The sequence below is a fragment of the Sceloporus occidentalis genome, unplaced genomic scaffold (genome assembly GCF_023333645.1).
Source record: "Sceloporus occidentalis isolate IW3139 unplaced genomic scaffold, rSceOcc1.0.p SCAF_51, whole genome shotgun sequence".
Taxonomy (NCBI): Eukaryota; Metazoa; Chordata; class Lepidosauria; order Squamata; family Phrynosomatidae; genus Sceloporus; species Sceloporus occidentalis.
In genome coordinates this window covers 2,781,932-2,808,041 of record NW_028317031.1, presented here as the reverse complement: position 1 = coordinate 2,808,041, position 26,110 = coordinate 2,781,932, and the positions used below count along the sequence as shown (strand labels likewise).

The following is a 26,110-nucleotide window of genomic DNA, read 5'->3' as shown; positions in this document are numbered from 1 at the left end:
ATCCTATTCTTCACAAGCACATTTCGACTGTTGCGAACATTTACTCCTGTAGCAATTTAGCTTTTTTCCATGGGGTGATCAGGCCAGGAGCGCTGCAGCGATTGCGAAAGCAAACCGCAATCTATGTTGGAAACGCGTCCAGCGCCTGTTTATCAAATGAAGACGTACGTCTATCGTATACACATCAGGACTGAAAGGGAAGAGGCAAGAACTGTTTATTGAACAACAGCCAGATTATTTTTGTGCAGCCGTAAATAATAAATCCAGGTAATAAACGAGGTGGTTAATAATAAATTAGTCTTTAAAGCCAGAAGAGCTGCTAGCCGCAGGAAACTTGTTCAGGCGACGTGCTTGGTTAGCATAACCCAGAAAACCCAATCTTGCTGCATTGTAATTTGTTTAGATGCACTTTGTTCTTTATTGAAGTAAGCATCTGTATGGATAATAAAACACAGTAAATGGGGAATATATGTAAAGCAATAATCATATATTATCAGCTTATTTGGTTTAAATAATAGTGTTAAAAGTGTTATTCAGAGGTGGAAAAAGCAATAGCGCCCAATCTGATGACCGACACACAGCGCATTTAATGTTTTTGGTATTTTCTTTTTTGCTCTAGAAGGCTGGATATCCAACCTTGTTTGGTCTTCAAAAAAGGAAAGCAAATTCTGTCTGTATGAAAATATCATGAAATGGATCAGGAATACCGTGTAGACATTGGTAATGTTATAAAGGACTATTACAGGTGAAACAGCTGATTTTTAATGGAATAAATTCATAGACATACAGAGGACCCTTATCACTCCCATTGCTTCAATGTTCCAATGCTGTTGTATTCACTAATCCAAGTTTATACTAAAAAAGCTAATTGATAATTATGTTACATGTGGAAATGTCCCCGTTCTCCATGAAAACAGTTAAGTGACCCCAAACTTTTGGTTTTTCTTTAAGGTTTGCTTAATTAAAATCATATGTCCATTTTCATATTTTAATGGGTATATTAAAATACAAGTTTTATTTACACTGTATACAGTAATACTGTATATCCCCCCCATATCTTAGAGTTGCCTTCATTCTGGCAAAAAGTATCCATCCATGCAAAGGAGCAGCATCAAGCAAAGGCTGGAACACACACCACAAGACAGAACACTTTGGTAGCTTCACATACTGTAACACAGAAAGCTATACACAAAAAAAATTCCACAGCTGGATGGACCCCAATTGCTAAAAAGGGGAAAGATGGTTTAAGTACATGACTTTCTTTAAATTATGTATCTATAGATTTGTCAATATTTTTGGCAATTGTTTAACATTTAGTTTAGGCTTTCATCTTATGGTGAGATCTGTGCCAGACCGGTAGGGCCACCATTATCCGATTAATTTCAAACGTTGTCAGTTCTCTTGGTTCCATCCTCACATAAGATAACCGAGTCAAATCCACAATAAGCAACAACGTGGAATATTTAACAATGGAGAGGAATAATCAAGCAGATGAGAATGTTATGCCATTACCCCATGGCGTGTGTTAACATTGAAGAATTTTCCTATAAAGCACAGGACTTTGCAGAAGGAAAAGAAAAAAAATGCCTGAAAAACCTAATGTAAATTTGTAATCGGGCATTATTAATATACGAAAAACTAAAGTAACAGTGATTTACAAATAAACATATGATTAGGAAATAACCCTTTAAGTATGCTTACAGCATATATGTATTTAGGGTTGCCACATCAGCCATTTTCCCCACGACAGGGCATTTTACATGTTGCAAGCCAATACATGTGAAGTGCTGCCCCCTGCAGTCTGTTAAATGTATACAAGTTTCAGAAAAACATTAGGCAAACCAATATATATATATATATATATATATATATATATATATATATATATATATATATATATATATATATATATATATATTATTTGGCGCCATCAAACATGTCCTTTAATGGCACAGGCAAAAAAAAAAGAGGTTACATGTAGCCTCAGATTAATTGTGTCATGGACATGCAAGATTGCCACAAACTAGTATCTCCAAAATATTTGCCCCATGTATAATTTACAAAAAAAGAAAAGGCAGACAAATCATTCTTGTTCACCTTTATGATTTTTTTTTTAATATTTTTTTATTTATTTGTGTTAAAATTATGAGTTGTATATCCAAACATTGGAATGTGTTAAAAGCATTTTCCATTTGCATAGGTAACTGCATGAGAACATTCAGAGAATCCAAGTTTTGCTTGATTTCCAAAGAGAAAATAGTATTTTTGTAGAAGGGGGGGAAAAAAGCTTACATCTATTTTGAAGATAATAGGTACATTGGCAAATTACCTCTTATTATGTAAATTGGACTGTGTAGTAGAAAAAAAAACAGGAAAAAAAAAATATACTTAAGTGTCGCATCTGCTTTCCGAAAGGTAACACGCAACAGCTTCAGGTTTTTGTGGTGCGTCAAGAATGACCTGCAAAATTAAACTATTACTGGATTTACAATTGAATGAAATGTAAATGAGGCAGTTTAGCATCATCCTTTCATAGCAGCCCAGAGCCAACTGATTAGACGGCGCTTCATCCATTGCAGGGCTGAATCAATGGCATGATCTATTTCAGGGAGGTAACTGCCCCCAATGTCACACAAACAACCTGTGTCTTGAGAAACATTTTATCTTTATTTTAATATTGTTTCAGTTGTATCTCTGAATTATCATGTTTCAATATTTCAGCTTCCCCTATATTAAAAATACAGGCAGTCTCTATGCTTCAGATAATTTTGTTTTTCAGTGCCAGTATGAACTGCAGTGCGCAATGAGCAAGACACAGTTCCACCCAGTATCAAGGTAAAAAGCAGCACCAGAAGAAAGTACACAGTAGAGGGGAAGAGACATTGAGGAGCATGGCATGCCTCCAAGGGCCACAGTACATCATGCGCTCCGCTTATTCCCACTCAAGCTCTAACCCCACCGATGACAGCCCAGAAGACAGATTTCCAGATCCTCTGAAGAATTTAATGTTTTATGCAGGTGGAGCTCGTGCCCAAACATAAAGGATGGCGAGACCCTTCATTCTTTAATTGGGAATCCTGTTTTCAGACCAGCTCCAATACCTAAGGGATGACGATAAGAAAAAAAAAAGGCATTAACATCGGTGCCAAATAATTAAAATCAGGCACATGGGTAGGTGTATGAGAATTCTTCTGGCCGAATAATGAAACCGTTCAGTGTAATATGACATTCTGCCAGCATGGAAGTGAGGAAACACTAAATAAATGATAATATCCTACATGGACGCCATTAGTATTGAGCATGCTAGTCTTCCGTTTGAGTCAAGAATTACAAGAATTAGATTTGCTAGCAAAAGCTTTTGTTACAATCATTCATCGATGATGGGATAATGATATACCTTTTATACTGACAATACGATTTCATGATCTTGTATTAGTCACTGCATAAGGAATACGTCACAAAAGAAAAAAAAACAAAAATTACCTTGATTGTGCCCTGGCTGTTAGCAGCAATGAGTACGTTGGATTCCTGAAAGACAAAACAGAAATGGCATTAAAATGTTAAAAGGTCACCTAAATCTCCCCTTCAATCAGTCCCTAAATAAATAAAACACTTGTAAGTATTACTTTTGTTGAATGTAAAAATTGTTAACTGTGCAGTTTCCATAAGCAGGATTTTGCTCCATTAATTCCTTGAAACATTTTGACATACGAGACACTGATTTTAGGCAGCCATATCGTTATTGATACTTAATTCATATACATATAATAAAAGGGATTTTAAGGGTGTTATTAATGAGTAGATTTCCCTTGGCATAGAAGTAACTTCTCCACCATTTGTCACCTAGAGATAGACCAGCATCATAACTCCAAGGACACAGCTGTGCTCCCATCAAGCAAAACCGTTTCATTAAGCTAGAGATCAGCCGTTTGGGCAGGTCACTTATTGGTCGCCACGCATACGGCAGCTTATTTTAAAGGCTCACATTCTATTCACGTAAGTCGGAAACCCTTCTTCCTTGTTTAGTGCGCACCGGTGCCACTTTAAAACTATACAGCTCAACTTTCCTTTATTAGTGCCGCTTAAATGCAACAAAATGAGAAATTCCTTTTTTCTTAGAAGACTGGGAACAATGCTTTTTTTGTTGTTGTAAATACACTCGATTTCACTATCATAGATTCTGGATTCTAACAAAAATCAAGTAATTAAATCCACTGCTGCACTGCAGTCCCACTCACCGAGAAGGAATTACTAAAGACAAAATGTCTTAATATAAAAGTGACGGTTATCAAACACAGTGATTGAACCCCATCTTCTTTTGTGCTTGGACGAGACCCTTTAAAGGACTTGCTTGGTCTACACAGCCTTTTTAGAGGTGAATTAAGTCAGCTGTTTTATGTTGCAGTAAGCAAAGCTCGTCTATGGACGCTCACAACCCCCACCTCCGACTGATGGGAACTGTTCTGAAGCCTTGGCACGCTCTTGATCGTGAAAGATTATTGTTTCTATTGTTAGTGTAATATTTTGCCGCATCAGATGGTTGGTTGTAAAAGGCGTACAGACGAAGTGATTGTGGTGGCCTTGTAAATAAAATTGAAAGCTGAAAACGAGCGCTCCTATAAAAATAAATAAAAAAGGAGGTTGAGTATTTTAATGGATTGAATTACTGGGAAATAATTAACATGTTATACGGCTACACTAAGTGGCAATATGTTAGGGGGTGCTGCAGTTAACCATTTAGCTCTTGAGGAATTATAAGGCATTCTACAAAAATTATAAAGCAGAAACATTTGCTACCATGATCTTGAAGAAGCAAATCCAGTTTCATTTTGACCTTAAACCGTTTGAGCTTCAAAAAGGTCCTCAGTTAGTTTCAGTAGCTAGAGAAGGATTATTTTCCCTTTCATGGACATTTTCGAATGTTCTGTTCGTAAATCATAGAACACATGCAGCTACACAGGACAAAGCGTCATAGCAAAGCGGCTCTTCGTGTTGCTACTATGTGTGATTCACAATCCCAACTGGTTAGGGCCAATACAGGAGCGCGTCCCTGTGTTAAACCCAGCACTCACAAGACTTGCATTTAAACCAAAGACATCTTGCCAAGTTAATGTTGCGCTCACACAATGTCCTACATGTAGTGATGCCTGATGCAAAAACATTGATTATAAAACGGAAACAAGCAGGTGAAAATCACTGCTCAACACATTTTAACGTCAGACTTTGCTAATGGAAGCCAGGTGTTCTGTGCGCGCATCCGCATTTATTTTTTGGAATTATGTCTTTTACGAAATGTATGTATTATGATAAAAAATGTAATGTCTGTAAATTGGAGTCCTAGCCTAACACTATGCCTGCTGAATCATTTTGCTCTTAACCATCAATTTTTGTTAAGGTTATTTAAATAGTTTTTAATCTCATGTTTTAGCAACCGGTGCTGACCTATTACGTGCAGTCACGGTAGACTAGCGAATTACTTTGTCCACTGCACGTTGCATGTTGTCGCAGGCAGAATGGAAGGTCCAGGGGATGTGTAGTGATTCATGTGGGAGTAAGTGGCTTGTAAGAGCCATTTCATATGCGTCCTCTGCTTTTTTAACCCCTTAACAGGCTGTTAAAAAAACTATTAAATAGATTCTATTTGTCCTAAGTTTAGAAATACCCAATGTTTTCCAATGTCATTCTGCCCCCATGTGCTATTTGGGACATCTTTGAAGCTGCCCAGTGCAACATACCCCATCAAACCATATATTTTTAAAGAAACTAGACATCCCAGAGTACTTCAAATGCTGGTATTTTAACCCTTTCCATGCACAATATTCTACCACTAGCCTTTGCCAAAGTTTCACACAAATTGTACTTCAGGTACAAGTTTATAGCTCCTGTCGACCACCACCACAATATGTGTCCAGCAACATCTCCCTAGTACAGAGATAACCATGGATGGGTTTGTTGGGTTGTTTGGGAGGTAAAACGCCACTTTTGGGAAGTGCTCTTTTTTTTTTTTTTTTTAAACTTGGAACTTTGACAGATGGTGCATCTGTCACCATGTCCTATTTGGGACATCTTTGAAGCTGGTCAGTTCAATTTACCAAATCAAATATTTTTTAATTTAAAATGGCAATATTTTAACCCTTTCCATGCACTAATTTTACCACCAAAATTGTCAAAATGTGTGTTTTATCCCCACACACATTGTACTTCAAGTGTGAATTTTCAGCTCCTGCTATGTCACTATCTAACACCACCCCAATACGTGTTCAGTAACATCTCTTGAGTACATTGATACCACCCATGAAAGTAGACACCCCTTGGGTGTTCTACAACAATTCAGCTGTGATGTCTCTTAACACAATTTTGCTGAATCGGGAATAGCTTGGCCTTTAATGTTAGCTCTGCATTGGTTAACGGCCTTGCATTGTCACTTTGTTTTCCCAGAGCTGAACGCTCTTTACATGGCAATCCTGCTTGGAGCACCTCTAGATATTCCTCTACTGACACCTGGCCAAACATACAAAGCTCTGCAACATAACTGCAATCTTGCCAGCGATTTCACCTGCAGTCAGGGCTCCCAAATATCCCTGCTTCTGATACACGCAGTTTAGGCTGGAAGACTTCAAAACAGAATCGGCAATAGAGATTTCTGGCATGAACTCCCACATACAGCTCGGAGTGTGAGCCCTGTCTGAAAGTGACAGAAAAAAAACCCTTGCTCGCAGCCATCCAACACCTCGGCTGCTGCTGCTAAATTCACGCCAGGAGCTACAATAGCCCTGTCTGTAATATTTTAACAGATTCAAAGCCGATCGTCTTTAGACTTGAAAAGGGATACATTGAGCTCTACTTCAGAAGGAATTCTGCTCGAAAGTTGAACTACTATGAATAATAAGTGGGATAATGAGATGTTAATACGGACATAATAATCTAATCTAGACAGTGATGGTGGGTCTCATGTTTTTAAAAACCAGAGATTCCATGAGTGTCTCCCATCTTGAGCAAGAGCAGTGATGATCACGGATGGCCTTGTTAAGTGGTCTTTCTGGATCAATAAAATTAAAACGTCTTAGAGAGTGTGCCTTGTCATGTAAATGTAAATGCTCTGGAATTATATTAAAAAAAGTTTACACTGGGAGGGCTGAGATGCGTGGCACAGCGAGGCAAAACCAGTATATATATAAGATTTCTAGAGAGGAATTTTATATATAATATATATATATATATATATATATATATATATATATATATATATATATATATATATATATATATATATATATAAAATTCCTCTCTGGAAATCTTCTAACGTCGCCTCAGACATTAAAGACAGGCAGCATCAAAGGGTAAAATTGAGAAGAATCCTGTGAGCTCTAGGACTAAGTTAAGATTGCCACTCACAAGGTTTACACACAATGGAGGATTTAATAAAATGTTACATATTTTAACATGTAATCAGTTACTGAATTGTAAACTATTCAAAGAGAAAGTGAGAAAACAGCCTTAGAAAATAAACTAGAAAAAAACAAAAAAAAAAAACCAGATCCTCCTGCAAACTTAACTCTAATGAAAGGTCCTAGTGAGCTAGAGTCACACGCTGGAACAGTCCCACCATTTCTCATTACACACTGGCTGAATCCTTGAGTTCTCATGTGCATGAGAGACAAGACCCGGAGAGGGAGGGAGTCAGCGGGGCGAGCGTCCGCACAGCCACAGATCAGCACTTTGCTTCCGTAACAAGATAATGGGGCAGTGAAAGGGTTACAGCTACCCACTTAGCGATGGAAAAGCAGGGCCAGTAATATCTTGCGCAAGCAGAGTGTGTAATGGCTTTTCCCTTCTCACGTGCGCACCCCCCCTCTGTGCGGCACAGTTCTTCTCTAAAGAGGCAAAAATCCTGATGGGTTTGTACACATTCTGTGAGCAGAAGACATTTGTGCCAAGAGACATCCTGGAGGGAAATATACCTTTCAAGCTTAAAGAGCCCATGGCAATCTGAACAGTAAATATACTATGGGCACAAGTGAGTTTAATTCACAGATACCCACTTAACAGGATGATGCTAAGACTAGCAAGTCTGTTACCTGGTGGAACTGTGCTCAGTAGTCTTGCTTTCTTATCAAAATACCAACAATTCTGATTTCTTCATTTCCAGCAATCTCTGAAATATGCAACCAAGTCTATCTGCTTTTGACATCCAATTTTAACTCTAATATGTGCATAAGGACTTGCCCCAGCCCCAAGATTGCAGCCACAGAATTGCCTCAGATTGCATCCATAGGACTTACCCTGCACAGCAATTGCACCTACAGTGCCCTCCTCTTCCATTTCTCTTTATCTCAGCTCTCCCTTTGATCTTTAATTCACCTTTTTCCTTTTCACTCTATTCTCTTTATCTCTCCCATTTTATCTCCCCCTTCTCACTCAATTTCTCCCCCTTTTTTCTTTATCTGTTCTCTTTATCACTCCTCTTTACCTTTCTCCCCTTTCTGTATATCTCCCCTCCCCTTTCTTGATCCCTTCTCTCCCTTTTATCTCTCCCCCTTTCCCATTATATCCTGTTTTTATGTCATCACCTTAATTTCTCTTCATCTCTCCTCTGATTTCACTTTCCCTCTCCCCTTTGTCCCCATATCTCCTCCATTTATTTTTCTCCTTAGCTCTACATTTAGACATCCATGCACACAAACACTTATATACATGCTCACCCCCCCCCCCTCCACAGCTCAACTGTAGATTTTCCCATTTTCTGATCTTAGGTTACAGAAACATTTTAACAATTCTGGTAACCTGCTCAGTTCTAAAAAGATGGTTTGAGACCCCAAATCCAGCTCTGATTTTAGTTTTAGATGCAGAAAATCATAAAAGGGTAGGAAGGCGAAGGAGAAGTATATACAATATAAACCTCAGCAAGGCTGTGTGTAGTGAAAGAAAACCAACCATTACGTGAATCAAAGCAGAGCTAAATCTCACAGAAATAAAGTAACCACTATAGACCAGAATTGAAAGCTCTTAAAAACACATCACTGCCATGTTTCACTCAACTTTCACCATGGACGTCTAGTTAAAACACAGCTTTCACAGCAGAGTTCTCATTATTGTACACAAACATGGAAACAAAGCACACACTTATTTTATAACCCCCAAAACATACAATGAAAATGCTTACAGTCTCATAATAAATCCAATGCACAAGCATCAAATACTTAAATCCCAGACAGCATCATCTGCTTTTCTTAAGAGGCATGTTTTAATGCAAGCTACTTACTCTGATTCTATCAAGATTGCAATTTTACAGACTATTAAGTTGATCACGGGGGCTTAAAATTACATGATTAAGATGGCCTGGCTCACCAGTATATAAATCTTAAAGACCTGTGGGCTAAGCCAAGGAGCAGAACAGCTCTGGGGAACTGTTGCTGTCACAGCACTTAGCAAAAGCGAATTCATTCATTGAAATGACCTATAATTTGAAATTGTTTAACTTTTAAGGTAAATTTGTGCCCGAGCGGCAAGGCCAGCATATATTATATTATATATTTGTTCTTGTCCTGAAGTTCCCTATTGCCCCCTTCATCGGCACAAAGCTTCCCTTGAGCCAATCGACGACAACCAGTAACATCCTAACCAGGATGAGAACTTAACGGAGAGAGGAATAATCATGCATATCCTGTGAACACAAAGGTGTTTTTCTAATATACTCTGATTTTTTTCTATGTAAACAACTATACATTTATTAAATTTAGAGATTTCAGAAAAGCGACATACCTGCTTTAACACAAACATAGGTGGATTTGTATGAGCGATGCTAGATATGCAAGGACAGCGGCGAGGCACGGGAAACATGGATGAAAGCAGAATTTTCAAACTGATTACAGACGAGTACAGGAAAAATGAGGTTAAAGGGACAAAGATGAAATATGTGGACAACCAGAAAGGGACAGAGACAAAAAGCGGAGAAATGAGAAGTAGAAGAGGCAGGGAGAAAATCAGATAAGAAACAAGAGGTGGGAGGGTAAAACTAGTCGATAAATAGAATAAGGAGAGACGACCTAAAATGTATGGCAGGCTGTTAAATTTACAACAAACTTACAGGGGAAAATGATGTAACAAGTAATTAGTTATGCCCCATTAATACACGAAAACGTATGTCCCCAGCCTTGTCGGTGCATTGATCTGTGGTGCTGTTTTTAAAAACTACATAAACATATCAGTAAGGGCACTGGCTGTGCATATTAAGAGCGTGTACAGAGAGGAACGATCTGGCTCAGAGTTTCCTTTCCAGAGTCAGACAGAGATCTCCGGTATTACTATAGGAAGACTGCTTGTTGCGTGCAGACACTTGAACTGCACCCACTCAGATTCAGGCTTCCAGACACTAACCCATCTCCAGTTTGCTGCTAAAGTGCTTCAATGTATCTCAATCACAACAGTTATGGTGAGTAAAGGTGATTGAAAACCCTTCCACTTAAAATTAAGGGGGTAGTAGAAGAATTATTAAATACTCATCTACAGACACCAAACAATCCAGGAGGCTTGTTTTTTCCCTCAGAAATCTCTCGGCGCTGCCACAGCCACAGGGGATTCTGGGTAGGCGCATGCAAATAAGGTCAACAATGATCTTTTGCCTCATTGTTGACCTTATTTGCATGTGCCAACCAAGAATCCCTTGTGGCTGTGGCAGCACCATAAGATTTGAGGGAAAAACAAGCCTGGCTTGTCTGGTGTCTGCAGATGCGTGTTTAATAATGCTTCAACTATCACTGTATCTACAAAGAAAAGCTCAACATATAGAAATGGGAGTTTTAAATTGTCTCCATAATTTGTTTTAAGAGCTACATTAACACATAGTATAATGAACTTTACAGTACAATTAAACAGGAAATTAATAAAACACACAATGTTCCCATACAGAAGAGTTTTGTGGCCTTCTTAAACACATAAGTAAAAGAGCACAAGGGAATACAAGAGATTTAGCACTAATTTACTCTGATTTAGTCTCTTGACGGTACCCTATGTTACTCTATCGCAGTAACCAACGATAAACATGTTGAATACAGCAACACAAGGTAGAGAAACGGGGGCCCCTATGCAAACCCGTTACAGCATTATACCCGAGCACTATTTCACATTAATGTTAGGACACTGTGGAATAAAGCATAAATAACGCAGGAACTCCTTTGTGTTTTTTTCTTTACACTCCCTAATCTGCCAAAACACTTGCACAACATTGTATCTCTTTACAACGTGCCAAGAGCTCTCCTGCCACTTAAATGTTTTTCTTAGTGCCAGAGAACATTCTTAATTTCATATCCCCTTTCACTTGGATGTGTTCTGAAGGATATCTCAAAGCCTTCCATGTTGCCAAGTCACAGCTTTAACATTTCATCTTCTTCCCATTCTCTGCCAAGCTATTTCATGAAGTTCTACCTTGCTTCATCCCACATCACTCAGCGATGGATATCTGCTCGCACCACAAATGTTAGAATGCAGCCAGTTTTGCTCAGCCACCTTCATGCCAAAGCACATCTTTAACATTGTATCTCCTTTGCTTTCTCTGTTGTCTTGCAATATACCGATAAATAAATTGCCACCTCTCTTGGAGATGCTGTTAATCACACTCTCCAGGTGTCAGCCATAAAAAAGATGGACAACAGCACTTCCGCAACCTTCAATAACCATGAGAGGATGCGGGTAGTGAATGCCTGATGCATTAACCCCTTCAATGGACTAATGGAATGGAAGTTAATGAAACCTAGTTCAGAGTCATCATTCCCATGTCAGCAGTGCAGGAGAGAATGAGTACATTGAGGGATAAATAAGATCTAAGATGACGTAAAAGGTCCATGCCAATTACACAAAATAGTCACTGACCAGGTCCTTCATGGGATTGAAAGGAAGAGCTTATGATGATGCTCTGAGAGGGGAATAAAGAATTATAACATAGCCTTATGTCTAGCATGTGCACAGACTAGAAAGGAGGAGTGGGCAGGGGAGAAAGTCTTCAGTAGCAACATAGAACACTTGGATCAGATCCTATCCTTTTAAATGTGTGATTAATATCAACTGCACTGTCATCTATATGGTTAAAAAGGGTTAGTAGCCAGAATCAGTACAGCATGGCATTAAAGTGGTCTAGAACCAGTTACCCTCTGGTGAATCACTGTTAAAGGGCTATCACATTTCAGACATGGGACGTAGGTAGCATCGAAGGGCCAGCATAGTGACCAGCTAGATGTTTTATTTTCTCAGAACGCAATCAGCATCCTACTTAGCTTAACCGAGATACTCAGCAATCACATGCCAGGTGACAGAAATCAAGCACCGGCATTATCTGACCAATTTCTCCACATTTCATCTTGTGTGTTACAGGGAATAGGTTGCTATTAAATCTGTACATCATGTAAGTTAACATTTTCATGTAAAAGTATTTCCGACAATAAAAATGTGTAGTCTATGTGAGTTAGTGTGCATTTACTGTAAAAATAAGTTTGGAAAAAAAAAGGTGGTTTTATATGGTCCCCTATTTTACACCAATGTGGAAAAATAACTTTCTTCTGTTATAGAAGAGTATGGAAAGAATTTGCTATGAACAGAAGATGGATTAAGAACTGGGCCTTGAAAGAAAACAATCAATGGTAGCCCCGTTGCACATATATGCAATGCTTGTTGACCACAGTGCCTCTGACTTGCTTACATGTATGCCAGTAATATGTTTGAAAGGAAACTCTCAGTGGCTGTAGAACATGGTGTAGATGTTGGAGGTTGGCTAACTCACAGTAACTAAGTGTCCAGCAAAAACAAAAGGCCAAGCTATAATCTAACTGCAGAGACATCCAACAGCCGTCTCATGAGTGTTCATTTACTATAACGATATATACTTACCCAGCCAAATGCAATATATGCTTTCCAAGCACAGATAACAGTCACAAATAAAAACAGAAACCAAGGGATAGTTATCAGAAGTTCCATGGACACAATACAAATAACCTAGGAAAGTTATGAGCGTCATGAGAGAGTTAAAGCTGAATAACTAAATGCAGCACTAGAAACATATTGGCCAGTACTACTGAATTTCTTTGTTCATGTAACATTTTGCATCGTTCACAATTTTTAATGTTAGAGTCTATTTTTACTTTTTTCTGAAGATAAAGCCTAAAAGGTTGTTGGCATATGCATTAAAGAGACTTCGTAATAGTTTGTATTTTGTATTAAAGTAAACCTGCAGAGAAGAGTATAAAAACGATAGATCTGCTGAGGTTTATTTGCTTAACTATGCCATGAGCATCGGATGAACTGGCCTGTGGTAAAGCACAAGTGACCCGATTAGGCTGCCGAGCTATAAAATGCAAAAATACCAGGAAGTACCAGAATACCGGTGTTTATAGAGTGCCAACAAAATACTTAATTGCATGGGATAAAGTGTAGGCAGGGATAAAAGAGGTCAGCTGGCAGGTGCTGAAAACTGAGAGACTTTGCTCCAATCGATTTACATAAAAATAAAATCCGATAGCGGACCTATACATTTTACCCTATGTAAGACATCAGGATGCCAAGTTATTTCATACTGCAAGAACACCAAGAGGTCAGTGAAGCGGGACTCATTCCATTACATGGAGTAGTAATTGCGGCGCGCACATGCACACCTTCTATTCAGGAAACATAATTGCAGCACATTTAACCAGAAACCTGCTTCTCAAAATGATGAAATGTTACAGAAACCTGAAAATTGAAATGTAATTTGTGCTCCCTTTACTCAACAGACCATTAAAGTGTGGAACTTTCAAAGGCTTAATTTATTAAACAATGTCTGCTTACGATTAACGGCCCAGACTCCCTCTCAGCCTCTAGACACTTTAACCTTTACCAAATCTACCTTGCGCTTCGTTTTTTTTGTACCTGAATACTGGTTGATCCCAGCACTGATTACTTCTGCAGCACTCCTGGTGCTTTTTCTCTCCCTCCCCTCTCGATTGCCTTATCTGCAGTAATGAACTCTTTCAGACACGCAGCTGGCAAATTACACGGCTCCTTCCTAACTATTATAAGGGTGGGAGAATTAATATGCAGGATCATACTCGCGTCCGTGCATGAACACCTATTGTATTATTCCAAGAACTATCATGCGGCTCCAGGGATGGCATTCGTGACAAAGATTCTGCACAGCTGTAGGACCAGCCTTTGGGCGACTACTAGTCCAAAAATTGAGGAACGTGCCATAGTGTATTAAGATAATACAGCCAATGTTCATGCTTTAACATCCAACAACTCATTTGTTTACTTCTTGCCTTCTGAACTTTTCTGCTGACATCACTAGCTTTACATATTACACCGAAGGCCAACATGACAGAAAAGAATATGAATGCGAAACACACATTTTCCAATTAAAAAAACCCATTGTTTTACTTTAAACTAATGGATTATCAAAACAAAGGTGAACAGTAGAAGGAATCTCGTTATACATTCTGTCCACATAAACAGAGGATAAAAGCAATCTTACCCCATCAGGGAGTGATCTCCAACACACAGCACTCACAAACTCATTGGTGTCATCTTCTTTACGGTCCTTGTCAAGAACACTCTTAACAGTGTCAAACTTGAAAGTCAGCAAGGTCTTGGAAAGTCCTTTGTAGTACAGGTAGAGGGAATTATTTTCACTTCCTGTGAAACAAATAATGAATCATATGCATCTTCATTGGATAGGATATTCATGGGTCATGATAGTAAACATGGGGTACAGCAGTACTTAACGTGTTGGAAATTCTTAAATAAACCAAGAGACGCTGAATGCCTGGAACAAAAAATCCACTTGTTTTAATGAGTTAAAAATGATGATCCTTCATGCGCAGATGAAAAGGCTTGTACGGCACTTATATATGTAAATAGATCAAGACAAAATGGGGTATAAGATGGTTGTAAGCCAAAACAGGCTTCAAAAGCGTGCGTTAAAATACAAAGTCATAATTTCCATTTACCCAAACTGAAGGTAAACAGTACAACTGCCAGGTAAAGAGTGGAAAATAAATTGGTAATAGAGGAGGAGAAAAACAAAATAATGTCTGCAAATACTAAGTGTCAAAACCTTTATAAAATATACTGACCGCAGGCAATATAGTCTCCATTAGATGCCAAGCCAACAAAATTCTTTTCATTGATATGTCCCTTGAAAGAACGCAGGCAATGAGGCCTGGATACACTCCACAGCTTCAGTTGACTATCTGTAGACCTAAAAATAAAATAGGTGTAAAAGCAGGTAAAGTATACACCTGCAAATGTCACAGAACCCCTATCGTCACAATCGTTGAAAAAGGTACTGTCCCACGGGTGGGAGCACTGAGTAAAAAAGGTAGCCGACTAAAGTAAATGGTACAAACTGGTGGCCAAGGAGATAATTACAACTCTAATGAGGCTCATCAAGCTCCCATTCTTAATTTGTGGCACGAGAACATTTAAAAAAAAGTCTAGCGTCCCGCATAATGTCACCAATGGGGAAGAAAAACATGTAATTTAAAATGCATTTCTTAAACTTGCCCCAATCCGACCTTTCAATGGCTGCTTGTAATCGATAGGAGTGCTTTCTGTACATGGACACAGCTGGTCTCAGAGCCAGCGGCGGTGCTGACGGTATTCTGCACATGCGCAGCGGCAAGCAGCAGATGTATTTGGCCAAACATCTCCTGCAAGCCTAAGATATGGGATATATACACATATTTATATATATATATATCCCCCCCCCCCAATATGTGGCACATGAGAATGTATCTTTAAGGCATATGTGAGGGGCACTAGACTGCCTTTTTAAATGCAGATAAGTGCATTAGTTGCACCTAGAGCAACGCAGAGAAGTTTATATAATTTTTCACTATTTTCTAGGGCTATTTACAGCAGTTGTTTCCTGCTGCTTGGCCCAAGCTATTAAAGTCTCTGCGAGTATCCATGGTGATTTACCTTTCACACTAAAAGCCTATCAGACACTCCACGTTAACTCCGGATGCTTGAAATGGTAGAAATTGCAGGGCCAGAGAAAGGAAAGAATTTTATGGGAAAACCGCTGTTTCTGATTCATTAAGACAGTGAACCAAAAAACCCTATACAGTAGTGTAAAGAATACAAAATGAATTACATTATATGTGGTTTGCAAGTTTTTTTCCCCCCTACTTAGAACGGTGCTAAAGTTGCAATACAACACTGCAAAACGTGACCTGCAGAGAAAACCCTGTCTTTCTTCCGGAAATGTTGGTGCTTAAACTGCTACCTTAGAAAGCTCAAACATACAATCATCAGCTTGTAACAGGCAGATAATTGCTCCATTAAACAAAAACCTGTCTGGGACTTTATCTTCCAGACAAGCTTTATGGTATAGGACTTTGTACAGTGGACCGAGTGCGGATCCTTGCACGGCGTAAGCTCGGGAATATTTTTACATCAATGTTTTACATGGATATTCTTAATTAAATGCTGAATTTATTTTCAAGACTTGGTACTCACGCAGAGACTATTTCATCCCCGTTCACAAACTTGGCGTAGGACACAGCTTTCCGATGCCCTTTGAACACCATAATGGGCTGTTTAGTGTTCCGAAGGTCATAATAGTGGACACAGTGATCTGAAAATAAAATAGATAAAACTTGCGCTTCATTATGTTCAAGTATACTGCAAAACTGGGCAAATCTATGCACAGTTAAGGATACAAAATATAAGGGTCAGTTTGATTTTCTAAAACGTATCCCACAAAGCCTAAAAAAACAAAACAAAACCAAAATAAAACTAAAAACAAAAAAGAACTACCAGCAGGTATTCTGTAGGAGCCATGTCTACCCAACTTATGGATTCAAGTTCTACACAAAAGGTTTTCAGACTCTCCTGATGATTATACCATTACTCTTCGCTTAGGTCTCCTTTATAAAGCAGAGTGCATGCGTGTCATTAACACGCAAGTCATTTGCAAAATAATTACAATATTTCATGTTTAAAAACCCACATGGGGATAAATCCTTTGAGTTCTCTGCTGTTAATTTTTTTTTTAGAACAACCTCAGCTTATGTTGCGGGCAGCGCAAGTCTAAACAGAAATATCATTACAGCAAGCTCTAAACTAAGGTGAACAATGAAAAGGTTTGGAAAAAATCAGTCAACTGAAAATATCTATTCGGCTAGCAGTGGAAATACTGCATTGTGCATGTTTGTTAAAAATACACTGTACTGCAAAACCAGTTAAATGCCACCTTTTATGAGCGGTGCAGCTTACACGTAAGCAGTAAACACCACTCGAAATTTAAAATAAATATTGATTTTTTTTCCCTCTTCACAGCAGAGAGAAAACGCTCAACGATCAAATGCCAAGATTAAAGCCAGTACGAGCCGAGCCACAAGCTTCTTTCACTAGGGAATGCCACTTAACAAAAAAAACCGACCAAGAGAAAGTGTGCTGCGTTGTGTAGGTCCCTCAAACTCAAACACAGCTTATATCCTGGAATAACCCAAGCAATATCTTTACCCACCAGTGAACCGTGATTAACTTCCAGGGCTCCTACTGGCAATAAATAAAATAAATGTAAACATGTCCTGCTAAATTCAGACTCCAAAAAATGAAGCGTTGAGACCAGCCACATTGTAACCTTGATGCTCAAGTGGAGCCATGTAAATAATGACGTGGCCAAGAGTGATTACAGGACACTCATCGCTTTCGGCACAGTTCCTAGACCGGCTAAAATTAGAAGCTTAATCATTAATTGGTTGTTCAAACCCAGAGTGTGGAAAACACACGAGTTCTGTTTTCCTTCGTTACGATCTCCGTTTTCCTCCCCCATGAACTAAAGAAATCTTTATGCATATTTATTCCCCCTTCCTTCAAACCCGACGGCTGCTGTAAGCGTAGATGGCGGAAGCAGAGGGAACAGCTGGCGTACCTTTAAAGAGACAGCTATGCTTCCCAGCCATATGGATTTCCTTGCAAGAAGATTAAAGAGGGGAAAAAAAGCTCCATCTGGATTTGCAGCGAAGAAAATAATAAGGAGTACAAGCTAGGAAACGAATAATAAAAGGAGCTTAAATATGACTGTCACTTATCCTATTTAGGGAAAAATAACTGGCAACGGGGTTTCAGGGCACGAATACCACTGACAGGTAGCCACGCAGGGGGTTGTCTAACAGCTGCTTCTAGCATAAAGGGAAACTCCAGTCATCAGACGTAATTTTATGGTAGCTGAACGGCCCCATATTTTTGCTGATGCGGAAGTCCTCCTTAAGCATTTGCCTCTTCCTTGCTTTCTGCTTGGCTTGCAGGAGATGTGTTGCCTACGTGGCCTTCTCACCGTCAGTCACAAGAGCGCTCTTCTGCAGGAATCACAGGACCACAAAGGGGGCGTTGTGCTCTATCGGAGTCAATGCTTCATGAATTTATAGATTATGAAGACGACCATTTTGGTTTAGGACCTATTAAAAGGGGTACCCATACATACTGAATGTAATATTCACCCCGCTCACAGTACAAATGGACATGTTACAGGTGAGTTAAGACGAGGGACACCAATTCATGGCCTAGCTCTAAATAACCATTTCACGCTTTGCAGTAGGCGTTTTAAAGGGCCAGTTCTTTCTAAACACCCAAATTACAGTAAAGTTCTTGGCAAAATTGAGAGTTTCTAAATTAAAACAAAAATCAGACTACATAATTCCTTGAAATGTATGGCCCAGTAACTGGAACAGCAAAATGATGGGAAAATAAGAGAGACACCCAAAACTCAGGGCTTGTATGCTCCAAAAACACGCAAACCAAGGCCCCACTTCCGTTGGATGGGTAGCTTAACGGTAACATTGTGGGGTAACGTGCCTGACTTTAATATGATAATTTGTTTCCTTCTCAGATGTAGCCATTAAAATAATGGGTAGTGCCAGCATTTATGGTGGTTAAAATATAATTATAATCGCCCTGGTAACATTCCACTTGTTCCGCAGATAAGGATCACTTAACCCCTTCGTGACAAAGGCTGATTTTACTTTTTGTACCCTTCGTGACAATGGCCTTTTTAACATTTCTGCGCTGCTCGTGTTTAGCTGTAATTTTCTTCTTTCCCGTTTACTGAACCCACACACATTAGATATTGTTTTTTTCAGGACAAGAAGGGCTTTCTTTAGATGACATTGTTTTGATTGTATCTTATTATTTACTACTAAAAAAAGTATAAAATATGGTGAAAAACTTAGAAAAAAATGACTGTTTCTAACTTTTAGTTGAAAAATCTTTTACTCATCTATAAAAGGTAATGAAAAAACCTGCTAAATAGATTCTACTATTTGTCCTGAGTTTAGAAATACCCAATGTTTTTATGTTTTTTTGCTTTTTTCTACCCATTATGGGGCAATAAGTACAGGTAGCGTTTTGCTATTTCAAAGCCATTTTTTCCAAATCTGGTAATTCTTCCCCCCATGTGCCATTTCGGGTATCTTTGAACCCGGCCAATGCAATTTACCCCATCAAGTCATATATTTTTGAAAACTAGACACCCCAGGGTATTTCAAATGCTAGTATTTTAACTCTTTCCATGCACCATATCTACCACCAGTCTTTGTCAAACTTTGTGGTAGTCATTTTTTTGCATTTGTTTTGCCACACACATTTTACTTCAGGTATGAATTAAAATGTTCTCGTTTATGTCACTATCACAAAACACCCCAATATGTGTTCAGCAACATCTCCTGAGCGCAGTGATACCCCACATGAATGATTTTGCCTGGCTGTTTGGGGGCAAAAGGGCCACATTTGGGGCATGCGCATTTTTCAATGTTGAACTTTGGCATTTGGGGATCCACTGCCCATGCCCTATTTGGTACATCTTTGAGCCGGGCCATTTCAGTGTGCCCAACAAAACCATATATTTTTGAAAACTAGACACCCCAGGGTATTTTAAATGCTGGTATTTTAACTCTTTGCATGCACACATTTTACCACCAGCATTGTTTCAAAGTTTGCAGTAGTATTTTTGTGTGTGTATTTTTCCCACACACACCTACTTTATGTATGAATTTACAGCTCCTGGTATATGCCGCTGTCACACGACACCCCAATATGTGTTCAGCAACATCTCCTGAGTACAGTGATACCCCACATGCATGAATTTGTCATTTTTTGGGGGAACTAAAAGGCCACATTTGGTACGTGTGCATTTTTCTAATTGGAAATTAGATGTGTGGCCATCCTTCCCCCGGTGTTAATTGGGACCTTGTTGAACCTGGCCAATTCAATTTACCCCATCAAATCATACCTTTTTTAAAAGTAGACACCCCACGGGCATTTAATATGCCAGTATTTTAACTCTTTCCATGCGAGAATTGTTTTAAGCTAATATGCTAATTTTAGGACTTGCTCACAAAAATATATTTTTTATATATATATTTTATATTTTGTTGCCTTTTTTAAAAAAAAATTTTAAACATTTTTTTTTCAACTTGGAGGTTCCCCTGATAGTGACATCAGTGGGAAATGATTTTTACATTTTACTGTTTTTTTACTATTTTTTTCTAATTATTAATTTTATTTTTTTTTTTTATTTTTTTTTTACTAATCACAATGTGATTAGAAAGCTGGGCTCCATTGACTTGCATGGTGAATGCAGTACCTGTATTCAACCTGCAAGTGGAGCCAGAGTTCTCTAGATGGTCTGGAGACCGTCTAGCGAGCTTTTAAAACTTGCTTGTTTCTCTTGCAGGGCAGCGGCCATCTTCCTTGATGGCGAAGATCACCGGCAGCTGCGGCTGTGACCGCTCTCCGGAGCGGTCACAGCCCACCGAAAGGTAAGTGTTTGGTGTCGCTGGATGCCTCCTGATCGAGGCATTCCAGCGACACCATTTAAGTTTAGGAGGCGATCGTTGATCGCCTCCTAAACGCTTTTAAAACGGGCGTCCGCCGCCATACAAAGTATGGCGGATGTTGACGCCCCGTGGAGGGGCCAGAGATGGCCCCTTCGTGCCGATCGCGGCGTTGCTGAATGCCTCGATGTCGAGGCATTCAGCAACGCTTTTTGGGTGCAGAAAGCGAAAGTAGATCGCTTTCTGCACCCGTTTAAAGACGTGCCGGTCCTGGCACGTCAATTGTCGTAAAGCACATGCTTTTCCGTGTCGTGCCAGGACCGGCAATTGTCGTTAAGGGGTTAAACAGGACTCGTTATTGCGTTTTGTTTATAAAGCGCCACCTGATTTTGTAGCGTTCTTAAAATGGGGGGGGTGGAAATAATAACATGCTTTGATGTTGTTAGGTTTGTGTTTGTCAATCCTTTTATTTTCAGACATACTGGTATATGAGAAGAGGATGCTGTTCCGGTGATCTTATAATCTTTATCTCTATAATCTTCGATCTCTTTATACTACTGGGATGGGTGATATCTTCTATTTCAATCCATGCTTCCAGTTTTAGCAATGAGTTTCACGAGTTGGGCTTCGGTTGCCCCGGTCTCACATTTTGCTTGTTTTAATAAGGTTTTTTGTATACCTGGGCGCTGGTGTGGATTAGGCATTCTCACCGAGAGGCAGGCAATACACGACGTGCCGATTCCTTTTTCTTTTGATGGTTTTTATCTTGAGAAACACATTTTGATGTATATCTGAACCGCAACATTCACTGAATGTTACTGAAAGAACAGTAAATGTTTAGTTGTGATTTAGGCATGAACTGCGGGTTTTAGGTTTGTAGGATATATAAAAAACAAATAAAAAAATAAAAAATATAATATATATATATATTATATACACACAAAGCAATAACGCAAAACGAAACAGACCTTTGCGCGGTATTAAGGCAGGCTTCAAATCACACAAAGTACCTTCGAACCAGTACACACAAAGGCCATTTTAAGTTGCTCTGTATTCATATGCTCATGAATACTTCCAACAAGTAGCCTTTCTGGGGCTTGTTTATGGGGATGCACCAGCCATTACATGTACTCTAATACGTGTAATAATCGACTACAAGATCTGTGATCTAAAGGTATTTGTTTTATATTTTTTATAAATGAATGCATATGTAGGTACTTTAATATGCATTCTTCATTACTAGAGCTGCATAGGGTTTGCGAGACGGGCTCTCTCCACAGATTGTATCGGTTTGTCTTAGTCTGTCAATTCTTGTCTTGTCATACCCCTTGAATATATGTATTGTATTAAGCGCTGCGTAAATTTTGGCGCTATATAAATAAAAGATAATAGGGGCTGGAGTAACTGGAGTATCCCTTTAAGAGATCTTTTTATTTTAATTCTAAGGAATGTGTTCCAGCAAGACACAAACATAAGGGGACGTTATTTAACCTGGGGAGTATGGTTTCTTTAAAAAAAAAAAAAAAAAGTAACAGCCAAAGCGCTCGATCGGGGTCTTAAGGCCCTTGTATTACAAGTATATGTTCAAAAAGCATAGAGGGGTGGAATCGGCCTCATGGGCTGCCGAGCACATCGTAATGACTGTTGAGCACAGCGTGTCCTGCCCTCGCTTTGTAACCTTCTCTCTTGACAGGGCCTAGCCGATGGCTGGAGGTTATAGATGACATTCAGACGGCTCTGGATAATAGGCCTGACATCAAGTGAAGGGGGAGGGGCGCCTGCGCCCTTTGTTTTAATTGTATTGTCAAAAGCTTTTGACACAGCAAGCGATAAAAATGTCAATGAAAGTGCTCCGCATGTAGTGGGGAAGCAAAATGTTCAACAAATAAAGGAAGGAGATTATCTGGCTAAAGATCCCATCAAACACCGCTATCTCTGGCTGCCAACGAAACGTTCATTTTTTGCCATTATTTTCAATGTACATTCTACTCATTCTGCCATTTTGAAACATTATTGGCTCTCAAGCACAGCACAGTCTGCATTAAAGCTCTAATTAACGTCACCCTTTTCACCGCGTTTCCACCCTTCTGAAGAGCCACTCACAGAATCCACTCAACAACAAACAGATAAAATAACACATTACAGGAAAGCATGAATTTCTGTATCTCCGATACGGAGATGTCTCCAGACCGTGCCGCTAATCTCGGCAGAGTATGTTACAAGCTCTTTCTTATAGGTATTTTTTAGACCATAAACACCTTCCTGGTTGTTTGACAGCGATATCAGCTCTGGTGTCATCCGGCGGATTTAGAAACCTTCAGCTGACAGAGCCAAGGGCTTAAGCTACACTGATGGCTGAGCCAAGCGAGAAGTACGGTGTTACAGAACACAAAACAACTTGACGGTGGAAACCAAACCTTACTGGAATCTTGCAGTAGACAGTAGAGACGTTAATCACAGAGTGCAAATCCGGCAAGGTCCACTTAAAACACGGCAGTCTATTCATATATTTTTGCCAAGTCCATGGAAAATCCATATTAAGGTTCATTATGCATGCCAATGAATTTTACTACACTTCTATCCCACCTCCTCCTCTGAAATTAGGAAGGGTAATTACCGGCTGTAGGTGACCTGCGGCACTCCCACGGAAGTCAATGGGAGCTGATGAACCCTACATCTTTAGAGAATAAAAAGCATGTACTTACATGTACTATAGCTGCTTACATTTCCTGGTTTCAGTAGAGGCAGCCAGTGGGAAAAGGAAAACGAGAGATCTCATTTTCTAATTCCAAAAACTAAAGCATTTGTGTCCATGCAAAGCGGACGCCAATATGCATTAAAAGTACAAATAAGGGGGCTATACAACATTGCGCATACAAGTACTGTAGCTTAGGGTTCTTTATGCTGGATATTTTATTTAAGCTTTGATGGGACTTTCAGAATAACTATATAACCATAACTTGGTAATATGAAACATTAAACTGCAATGCCCTTAAAAGAACAAGATGTTTTCCTTCAATATCGCAGATCTTTGTGTTTGAAACAGGAAAACAAAAACAGAAAGGTCAAAATTTGTCAAGCCTTTTGTTTTTATGTGTTTTAGTGTCATCAGATGTGACTGTTTATAGCAGTCAATAATACTAAATAAAATGACACCTTGCCCTGGGACTTACCTGCACAGCCGAACGCCAGGTGATAGCGGGACGTGGGGCTGAACTTTACACAGCATACGTTGGCTTTGGCTTCAATGCTTGCAACGGAGTTATCCAGGTTGGTCGACCACAGTTTAACTAGGCAAGGAAAGACATCAGATTCAAGACATTACTAAGAGTTACTCAGCTGGAAGGCGGCTGTCGTATTTTTCTTTGGGTACACACATTACGTATTTATATATGTTGATATATACACACCACACATTTGCACACTCGTAACATGAATAACGCATTGTCGAGCCTGTTAAGCTTAAATGTCCGTATTGGGGATTTACAAGTAATCAGAGTTTGATTTAGACTACCTGAGGCTCTGTACTTGATTAAATCCTGTACAATCAAATGGACTCCTTATTTTATAATATTTATGCGCTGCGTGAAGTAGAAGACATTGTGATTATGAAGCGTTCATAATTATCCCTCTGAGAAAACAAGCAGTTAGTGACACATTTTGGCTTGTTATTTGCCTGCTCCACTAGTTGTCTTAAGTGTGAAGGAATAATAAATATTGAGCTATTTATATGTTGTGAGAGTTGCAAAAAAAATAAAAAAAAAAATAAAAAAAAAAAGAGCTCGGAGAAGTGCATTACCCATGACCCCAACCCTTCTGAAAAATGGGCTCCGTTTATAAATGGATCGCAGATTGAGAGACTGCACAGTTAATTTAAAACTGTATACGCTTATTTTATGGATAGATTATGGGCTGCTTGTCTGAGATGTGTACGTGATAATTAATCAGCAAATTATATTCAGTGGGTTTTGGCCAGGATTTCAGGACCTAAATTAGCCAGAATGGCTGGGCATCCCTCTTTATTGCAGCCAGTAAATGTGATTCAGTGCATGGCATTAATGTGCCTCTCCCACCCGGACGTCACGGCGCCTCACAGAAAGATTGCCGTGATACATTGCTGCATCTCAGATCCATTCCTGGCTCTGCAATGCAGCATTAATTAATCTCCAAAGAAGTGAACGACTGACCCTCAGGCTACCTAAAGCAAAACCGTAAAGGTTAGGTCATCTCCGGATAGAAAATATCTACCGTTCCTTAAACGGAAGTCTCGTTTAAGATCACGGAACACAAGGTCAAAGCCAAGACACGCGGCAGCCAATGGGGTAATGTTTGCGGGTAACAAGCATATCGTATAGCGAAAATATTTATACAAAAAACTTAAAATAACCCACATTTGAATATCAAGACGATCTTCAAGCCCATAACGTGCAGTGGGACATTCCTTTTGTAACACTGTTGCTCTTGCGTTATATTTACAGCAGATAGTGTAAAATTTTATATTGTGTCTTTTATGGCATCTACCGCTCTAATGCAATGAATAACTCATTATGTGCTTAATGTTTTATGGTGTCATTTAATACTTAAGCCTAGCATTTTGGCATGTGAATGACAAATGTTCTCTTCAAGCTCCCAGGGGCGCTTGACAGTTTAGATGGAAAGTTCCCGCTGTCTCTCTCTCCGAAATCACTACATATTTGGAATCACCTGCTGTAAGACAGAAAGAACTAAAAGGGGGACTTTGAGAGGACTCTGTCCCATATAAGATGACTTCCCATTGTTAGGGAGCAAATGTTGCTTTTGCAAGATTTGTGGGATCTCTACCGGCCCATCTTCTCCAAAAAGGTTTGTGGTTTTTCAAGTTATTGAACGGTTTCTCCACAAATTGCTTTGTGGAAACCTGTCAACAAAAGCCACTGAATAACTATGTCAGGCCTAGCAAGCTGATGTTAATCTAAATGGAAAGGCTGCAACGAAAATGTAATTGCTACCAATACAGTTGTGTCTTAAAAATCAAAAACAATTAGCTGGATGAGCCCGGACAGGAAAAGCCAGAAGAACGGCTGCTCACAACATTAAACTCCGGTATAAAAAATAAAAACACTGTATAATGCAGCACGGACACCAATGACTTGATGGCATGAAGAATATTTAATTCTGAATACACAAAGCCACAGAAAAAAATAAATAAAAAAAAATGAAGACAATGAAGGCCAAACGTCCACAAGTGGAGTAGGGAGTAGGAGCTGTTTATTATTTAAACTTGCAGACTAAAGCATTTCGTTCAGCGGAACGCGACAGATTCCGACAGA

At 39.2% G+C, this 26,110-nt stretch overlaps 1 protein-coding gene and 1 non-coding gene across 2 annotated transcripts in view; both read right to left on the bottom strand.

Annotated features, from left to right (window-relative positions):
- Positions 1-8,042: 8,042 nt before the first annotated feature.
- LOC149288429 (E3 ubiquitin-protein ligase COP1) overlaps positions 8,043-26,110 on the bottom strand; it is a 53,493-nt gene continuing 35,425 nt past the window's right edge. Inside the window, exons 15-19 of the mRNA XM_089491636.1 lie at positions 23,975-24,091; positions 16,483-16,600; positions 15,096-15,220; positions 14,495-14,655; positions 8,043-8,078 (exon numbers count right to left, since the gene is read on the bottom strand). Of these exons, the coding sequence (XP_089347762.1) occupies positions 8,043-8,078; positions 14,495-14,655; positions 15,096-15,220; positions 16,483-16,600; positions 23,975-24,091 (557 nt within the window). The remainder of the gene's footprint in view (positions 8,079-14,494; positions 14,656-15,095; positions 15,221-16,482; positions 16,601-23,974; positions 24,092-26,110) is intronic.
- Positions 10,237-10,370, bottom strand: LOC149288430 (small Cajal body-specific RNA 3). The gene has a single exon (XR_016277409.1).